At 36.6% G+C, this 9338-nt stretch overlaps 1 protein-coding gene across 1 annotated transcript; it reads left to right on the top strand.

Annotated features, from left to right (window-relative positions):
- Window positions 1–4835: 4835 nt before the first annotated feature.
- Window positions 4836–9334, top strand: LOC124374915 (tubulin alpha-4A chain-like; the record flags this gene model as incomplete). The annotated part of the gene is made up of 2 exons (XM_046833050.1): window positions 4836–5137; window positions 9320–9334. Coding segments are annotated over 2 exons (317 nt in total), but the record flags the coding sequence as incomplete, so codon positions are not given.
- Window positions 9335–9338: the final 4 nt, after the last annotated feature.

The following is a 9338-nucleotide window of genomic DNA, read 5'->3' as shown; positions in this document are numbered from 1 at the left end:
GTTGGTTTTACAGCATCAACTAGAGTATTAAATGTGATTTCGACGCATTCCAATCGAACATTGTTCCTGCTTTAGTTGGATTGCTTTAGTCCTAGTGTTTAACAATCACTAGTGGGAGCAGTTGATTGTTACTGTTTGTTGTTCTCGTTGCTGATTGTTCATGTTGACTGATTCGCGATTGTTGTGATCTGGGTCATGACGTTCAAACACATTGTAAGTACAATCAGAGCATGCTGTAGTGCATGCTGCAGTTTTTGCATTGTAAAAGCACATGTATTTACATTAATTGTGATCTACGTCATGACATGCCTGGGGTAAAGCTATGACAGGTACATTTCCATAAACACATAATGGACAATCGGAGCATGCTGTAGTGCATGCTGCAGTTTTTGCATTGTAAAAGCACATGTATTTACATTATTTGTGATCTACGTCATGACATGCCTGGGGTAAAGCTATGACAGGTTTATTTCCATAAACACATAATGGACAATCGGAGCATTGTAAAAGCACATGTATTTACATTAGTTGTGACGTCATGACGTGCCTGGGGTAAGGGTATGACATGTAGACTTCCATAAACACATAATGGACAATCAGAGCATGCTGTAGTGTATGCTGCAATTGTTGCATTGTAAAAGCACATGTATTTACATTAGTTGTGACGTCATGACGTGCCTGGGGTAAGGGTATGACATCTAGACTTTCATAAACACACAATGGACAATCTGAGCAGGGTGTAGTGTACGTTGTAATAGTTGTATTGTAAAAGAGCATGTATTTACATTAGTTGTGATCTGGATCACAAAAACGTCATATACAGTAAGCGCATACTGTATTGAATGTTGCAATTGTTGCATTGTAAAAGAGCACGTATTACAACGTTGCAAAAATTAATCAATGGAATAGCCGATGTCCTAATGCGCTTGGACATTGTGTCTGAGATATAAATATCCTGGTATATAAATATAACAGGTACAAATATTCTGTATGACCTTTGCACTTTGCGAATCTCCTCCTTAGTCTGTTAGATAAGGCCCCTGCAGACACGACTGAAGGCCCTGCAGACACACCGCTGTAGGCCTGCAGACACGAATGTATGCACCTGCAGACACGACGACTGAAGGCCCCTGCAAACACGACTGTAAGGCACCTGCAGACACTACAGTAGGCACCTGGAGACACGACTGAAGGCCCCTGCAGACACGACTGTAGGCACCTGCAGACACGCCTGTAGGCCCCTGCAGACACGCCTGTAAGCCCTTGTAGTGTACTATCCGGACACTACCTAATCACACGGGGTCAGTGGAAGGACAGTTACAGGCGGCAACATATGGTTATGCTTATTGGCCGCCAAAATTACCCGCTTCTGCAGGAGCCTGTATGATTATCGCACAAGCCAATGGCCCAAGGGGACGGGCAGAATTAGGCTAAAAAGAAGATAGCTCTCTCCTTACAAATAAATCTGTACTCTGTATTGTTCCGTCTCAAAGACTATCTGGGTTTTCCGCATCTCTCCACATGTACAGAATAATTCCATTGCATATTACATATGTATACAGCCTGTGTTAATTAAATATAATATTTTTCTTGTTTGACATACAGTAAATTTAAAACGATACAAGAGTTATATAACTAAATTATTCTATATTATACCTCGTAGAAATGTATAAGGCAACGTTTAATCTTTTTTAATCGTACATTTATTTGCTGACGTTTCGTCGATTAGGTCACTACAAAAAGGTCACTAATCTCATGCGCAACTGGAGTTGTATTCCATTTTTTACTGGTTCCATTTAAAATTGCATGTAAAAGTCAGGAGTTAATATCGTTTCTCCTCAGGTTAAGAATTATTCTACGAGGCTTTGATCGAACAATACGTACTTCTGGGTATTCAAAGGCAGGAAATGTTGAGAGATGCGGGGTTGGTTTCACAACAGAAAAGTACTTCAGAGGGAATAATAATAGTTCAATAATCGAGTGCAGTATTAATATCGTGTTTTCCATTACCAGATGCATAGACACGAGTGTAACGACAAGAACAGAAATGAGTGGAGTGAGAAATATTAGAAACTTTAATTATTAAGTTTCCTTCTTAGAATGTGCGTTGTTTCATCTTGCTGTCAGTTCTCTGTCTGCATGTGCGATAACTGTTATTGATTCCTCTTTGTCGAAGGAATGACCCTATTGATTTTGTTCCAAATAGGTGAAATTCAAAGCATTCCGTCCGTCTGTGACTTTGATACACTTGGTGTATATGAGTGTATTGTTCGAAGGAAGCACTCACTGTATTAATTCATAAGGTTAAATGTCATTCCGTTTGTCTGCCCATCTGTATGATGACTTCTAAGAATTACTTAAGATTTGATACTTAACTTGGATCGTAGAATCCTCTTGGGCAAATGAAGAGTCCTATTAATTTCGGGGTCAAAAGATCATCAAATGACAGTTTGTCCGTCAGGCCATCCGACTCTTTTGTACGTTTCTCGGGTCCTTTGATACTCCGTAGTTTCGGTTCCTTAGAAGTCACAATAATGACTAACTCGACCACATCCCCCGCGTGTGTGAGATGAGGTACCTGACACCGTACAGTTCTCGCGGTGGAGTCTAATGATCTCATTCTGCATAGAAAAATATCTACACGCTGTCTTCAATAACGCTTGTGGTGGTTACGAATTCAGCGCCCTGATGCAATCAAATTCTGCACCAACTGATAATCGTCGATGGTGTCACCACAATAGATTATGGAACGTCCTGTGGTTCATTTCAAGGATAATACCTTTAGGTTTATTTTAAAACCCCAAGTTGATGTGATGAGTTTCAGTTGTACATTTTGAACCTTTAACATATATTATGTCACAGTATATTACATAAAATTATGATCCATAAAATTGGTTATTTAGCGTAAGATTCGCATAAGATCCAGACCTGTCACGCTGCTTAAATCCTAGTATTTCACCCTTTTATCACTTTGAACTGTAATCGTGGCTGGAATTGTCGAAAAAGCTTTCAGAAGAATGTTGTTGATATTTGCTTTCACAATGGGACTGAATCGTGCATGCCTTTTCGCTCCGAACGTGTTAAATTTCGATCCTGTGTTAAGAAATATTGCATTAAGATATTTGTCAATGTTGAGATGATTCCGTTCGGTAAGAGAACCAGAACGTTCGCTTTATTTACTGCTCACCTCCAAGCTTTTCCTCTGGATGACCTTTTACCAAAACATTATGAAATAGATGTTTTACAAACAACAAACCGGTAGCGCACTGTCCATGCTTTTACAAATAAAATAGTTTAACTAACATATTTTTAATGCGTACTATATTTTTATTACAATTAATTATACACTTATTTCCTCGAATTTGACCATCCCCAAAGAATAAAAATGTTGAAAAGGTTGTAGAACCTGATTTTAAACGTCTTTCAAACAGTAGTTTTTTTTTTTATTAAAGCCATGTCTATTTCTGACCGCTTTTGAATAAAATCTCGAAAACTGTTTTTAGTGTTGAAAATTACTAGTAGCCTATGATTGCTAAAAGTCATATCGTGCATCAGTGTATTTTTTACTTAGGTTAAGTATTAATACACGTAACTACGTTATAAGCATTATAAGTAGACAATATTTTTTATCTTTTACAAATCATCAAATATTTTAAATTTTCTTTGGGTGTGAAAATATGCTATTTATTTATTTTCGTGTAACGTGACGGTATCCTTTAGGGCAAATATTGCAGAATACAAAATTTACTATATTTAGATTTAGTAGTACTGGATATAAATAGTAACAATAGAAATTCGAAATATATGCACATAATTTGCAGTAATCTTGTTACTAAAAAGTTTGTTATACTTTTTTCATGCATTTACTACATTTGCAACTTTTTATGCCTGTGAAATATAAAGGCAACTTGAATTTGATTCGAACTATCCAATTAAAAGTAATGTTTTAATGATAAAGCTGTGTTAATGCCCGACTGTCGAGAAGGGATATTGAGAGCTAAAGCATTTCTGCGTGGTTATAAACTTTTATGTCCAATATGACGGTGTGGACTGGACTGCTGACTCGGGAAACTGGGATTGGCCGATTCCCTTGTCATTGCGCCTGCAAAATGCAAGTGTTTATTTGAATACTTACCTGCTCTGCAAACTGTATTCACCTTGATCAGGGGCTCATAGAAATGTTCAATGCTAATAGTTATTATATTATTTAGTTTTGTAATACAAAATATAAATAGTCAACTGTTTGAAGAATATTAACGACTAAACAGAATAGAGTATGATCAAAAATAAATAGATTACTGCATACAAAATGCATTATAAACGAAGGAATATAAACAATTTTCATAAACAATTATAGGTTAAAAATTATTTTGTCTTACATTTTTTATTTATAAAAGATTTATTTCAGTTACAACAAAAGTTACTCCAACCAAATATGTTTTGTAATGTGCAACGGCCTACAACATTTTTATAAATTTCAACAGATATGGGCCAAATATGTATTTAACAATGATAGTGTATAACACACAATTATTTACTTTAGCATATCAGGTAAAAGACCATATTTATTGATATTTATTTTCATGCTATACTATGTTGTTTTTGTTTTATTTGTTAGAGTGTCGAAACAAAGACTATGTTAGCTCTACGAGCTAGTGGCAGAGTATTTTCGTGTACGTGTGTTTACCCGCAGATTTATCCAAATTAATTGTACTATTGTAATTGTTATGTACTATTGTAATGCTTGATCGAGAAAATAAATATATTATTATTATTCTACTCAACCAGTCTATTCGACAACGATCATGTTGACACGTTTGATCTCTGATTTACAGACCAAGTTCGAAGGGGACCATACCGCCAGCTGTTCCACCCCGAACAGCTGGTCAACGCCAAGGAGGATGCAGCCAACAACTACGCCCGCTGCTATAACTCCATCGGCTTGCCAGTGCTGGAGCAGGTGCTCAACCGCATCGGCAAGATCACGGAGGGCTGTGACGGTCTTCAGGGGTTCTTCATCTTCCATTCCCTCGGCGGTGGGACAGGTTCGGGGCTCACCGCCTTGCTGCTCCACGCGCTCTCCATCGACTACCCCAAGAAGAGCCGGCTCCAGTTCCTGGTGTATCCATCTCCGAAGGTATGTCCTAGTTGGTCCGTCTTGTCAGGAACGCTGTAATGTCACGAAGACATTTTGAAGCTCGTATTTTTGTGAAGTCTTTGAGAGAATGTTCTGAAGCTTGTTCTAAAGTACGTTTTGATTATCTTTTTCCTGGTGACTGCGGAGTGTACTACAACTCAGCATGTTCAAATGGCGATCGTCTACACCTTGTTTACTTACTCATCAAACTGCTAAACTGTCACAATATATTGAAATTTCAAAAAGTATGTTGTAGTTGACCTACATATAAAAACAAATAATGAACTTTCAACTTCTGAATTACATTATTTAAACATATAATATATTATAATGGTCACAAAAAGTGCAAGTCCACAACCAAAGTACCGTAGATGCGGGCTACTTTGGCCCATGTTTTGTATTTTCTGTAATCTAATCCCAATAATTTCATTAGTTTTCGTATTTCAAAGACGTATTAATTTTTTTTATATGCCTAGACTATCCTCAAGTAAATTTATGAATAGGTATAGTTTCATTTTCAGTGTTATTACATTCAAAAATTTTTTGTCTGGGCCAATGTTACCCTTGCATTTGGGTTACTTTGGCCCAAGTTAGTTTTACCTATTTAAAAGCATGTTAATACTATATAGGGCCAATGAAAGACTTGGGTTAATAATAAAACCTATTTATTATAAATAAAAATACACATAAAGCCATGTTTAAGCTTAACATTTGTATTTCTAAGACAGTGAAAATGATCTTAATGTGGCTTTAGGCCTAGTTGTTGTGTTACAAATCATTGATAGAGAACAGTCCTCTTTTCATTACTTTTGGAGGTTGAATCTTTTTCCTTATGGAACACCATTTGTAGGATAAAGAGTCTTTTATAGCTGGCCACTTCCAAAACTTTCTGGTGCGTTCGATACATTCAACGACAGCTCCCTCTTCGGACACTTGCACAACTATCCCTGGGAAACCTGAGCCCATTCCATTCTACAGCAACGAAGTTCTCTACTTGGAGACAGGTCTTGAGGTTTTACTTCTTGAGAATTATTTGTTTTTTCTGTTAAATGATCGCATTGGAAGAAGTAGATGCAACCTGGATGACTTCTTCAGGACCAACAACAGTTTCAATTTGCTCTTCGTCTTCATTAGAAAAAACCATGTCACTGTGACCTGATGAAATAAGACTGTAATCACTCTCATCATCCGTCGATGAGAGGTTCAAGTATTTTTTTGGGTTTTTCCTCTTCAGAGCTTTACCTTTAGACTTTCCTTTCTTTCCTAAATTCTTCTGCTGCATTTTACTTCAGTTTTTCAATTTCTTTTTCTAGCTTTTTCTTCTCTTTCTCCATTTTCTTTTCATCTTTTTGTTTTTTCTTCTTTTCTTCATACTGAATAATGTCATTTGCTGTAATACTTTTTCCTGAAGGAAACTTCTAGTCTTTGCCTTTTTGTCATTCGGGGTTTCACAACTTCTTTTCTTTTTTCTTCCAAATGTTGGATGAAAGACTCTCCTACTAGTTCCAAATTAACAAACGTATTAGTGGAAGGTAAACGTTTTAACACTTCTTCCTTTTAAATTGGATGTATACCAGCTTTCCTGAAGCCAGACTTTAAATTTTCTTTTACGTTGGGCTCCAATTCATCCAAACTCCTTTTTAACAGTTGCGGGAAAATGTCTTTTGGTAATGTTGCAACAGTTTTACCACTTTCAGACTGTTTCCACTGTGTTAGGACTTGTTTCCATTTCATTTTGAGAGGTCTAAAGTAGGCTACATCCAAAGGCTGGGTAAGATGCGAGGAATTTGGAGGCAAACATACAAAATGAACATCATTTTGCTCACAAAGCCTGACCACGTTTAAGCTCACATGTGAGCTGAGGTTGTCTCCTATGACAACTTTTTTTCCTTCGCGTTTCTTTAGGATTGGAAGAAGGTGAGCTGTAAACCAGTCTTCAAAAGTAGCTCCATCGATCCACCCCTGTTTGGCCTGTTATACAGAGCCCCATCAGGACCACCTTCTGACCATGTGGTCCACAAGTGCTCAGCTTTGTAAATTATGTAAGGAGGCACTGATTCTCCATTAGCATTCCCACAAAACATTACACTAATGTTGGATTTTGCGGAATTCATGATTCTTTCTAAGTATTTAGACCCTCTTCGGCAAATTACTTTTTTCCTACCTGGGTCATCAGACATGCACGTCTCATCATAATTGTATATGTTTTCGGGTGGAACACCTTCTACTACTCTGCTCAACTGCCCAAAGTAGTCTGAAACTACTTTCTCATCAATTTGGGCCCGATTTCTTTTTATATTGGAGGTAAACTTCACTGTTAGTTGAGGATGTCTTTTTAAAAAAGACTTAGCCCAGTCACGACCTGGCAAATTATCAGTAAAACACTGAATTCTTTTTCCGTCTTGCAACATAGTTTTTACAATAAATCTGAAATCCAGTTCATCAATTGGGAAACCAAATTCACAACATTTTGTCAACATGACTGGCAAGTGCTAGCTCCTCTTCCTCATTAAATACTTTTGGGTGACCCGGGGTGCTTGAAAACAAATGTTTAAGTTTGTTCTTAATAGTGCTCCGCGGTATTTTAAAATGATCAGCGGTTTGCCGCTGTGTCATTTCGCCAGACTTGACAGCCTCCAAACAGTTTTTGAAGATGTTCTTGACTGTAGTCAGCATAACTTCGGCTCCCAGGCTGACGTTTGTAGTTGTACGGCATCTTTCATAAACTGCCTGAAAACAAATGCATGCAATAAAAAGAGTCCACTAAGTGCTTTTTGGTATGGTAATAGTATAGCAGAAGTGCCTAACCTGCAATATTTGTACTATAAAAGTACCGTACGGCTTTCAAATAATTTTCAACGATTTTAGTGATGAGGCACTTCTGCTATAGGTCCTATTACCAGTACCTGATTTTTTTATTGATAATTTATTGGTGTAGTAGTACAAAGAAACTCAGTTTAATTCATATGCAAGCTTCGTTATAAATAAAATATATGATTTTTCCAAATGTAAACACGATTGTAATTTTAAAGCATATCAATATTATAGTAATATATGGAATATTTTAATAAGTCTGGTGGCTTGGCAGCCACAACTGGAATGACTTAATTTGGCTGAGATAGAAAAACATCCATTAGACCTATGTTTAGAGCACTTCTGACAGTAAAAACAAGGTTTGACAAATTGCGACCTACTTTGGCCCAGACAAAACCTGGGCCAAAGAAGGTTGTAAATTTCAGGTTATAAGACATCAAGTTGTTAAGGAATTTTGTAATAAAAACCTTTGAAGTAATTAAAAATACACCTATACTAATGAGTAAAGTATTGAATTATGTTCGTGAATACGTACTTACCAGACTTGTAGCAAATGTAGAACTGTTTTCATAGGTGAAAGTTTGAGAGAGTAGTAAAAACACGTGTTTACACAAAAGCCAAAGATGGGAAAACAAAACCACCACTGCTGCTCCTAGTGGAGGGTATGGAACTATTAGGTAGACATTGCTGCGTGCTGTGTGCTGCACTCTAGCGGAAACTAATGAAAATAGCTTAAATACTGCTTCCTGAAGGTAAACAGAGAATGTTGTATTTTTTCCCAGTTTGGGCCAAAGAAGGACTCCAGGGCCAAAGTAGCCCGCATCGACGGTAAAGAAATACCATGATATTTTAAATAATAGCTGACTGTTAAATGTTTCATTTACACATTAGAATAGGTTTTGTTTACATAAAAACCACAAATAAAATACAAATAAGTAATTTTTAAAATGTTATTAAAAAGGAAAATGTTAAGCTCTTATTAAAATAAACTCTAAAACTTCATTTATACAGTAAAATACCTTTCCAACCGTCCTAATTTACAAGAGTTAAATCATTTAGGACAAAAGTAAAGAATTTAATTCTTATACATGTCTCTATTTTTTGACTAATTTCAGTTTCTATTGTTGGAACTATGTTCTGGAATTGTTGTTATTAAAGGTGTGTGATTAGTCTCATCAGTCTTTTTTAGTGTGATAGTCACATTTGTTTGAAAAGATTATACATTTTATGCTGATATTTTAATGCTTCGCCTTGAAGAAGGCAATCGTATGTCAGTTATAGAAACTTTGCTTATCTCTTGTAACACACAACTATGGTAAATGTCCCTAATCCTGCTCGTGATCTAGAACTAGAGCTTTCTCTGTACAGGTATCCAGTGCCGTAGTTG

This window comes from Homalodisca vitripennis, unplaced genomic scaffold (genome assembly GCF_021130785.1).
Source record: "Homalodisca vitripennis isolate AUS2020 unplaced genomic scaffold, UT_GWSS_2.1 ScUCBcl_11173;HRSCAF=20355, whole genome shotgun sequence".
Taxonomy (NCBI): domain Eukaryota; kingdom Metazoa; phylum Arthropoda; class Insecta; order Hemiptera; family Cicadellidae; genus Homalodisca; species Homalodisca vitripennis.
The sequence above is the reverse complement of the archived record's forward strand: the minus strand, read 5'-3'. Positions and strand labels throughout refer to the sequence as shown.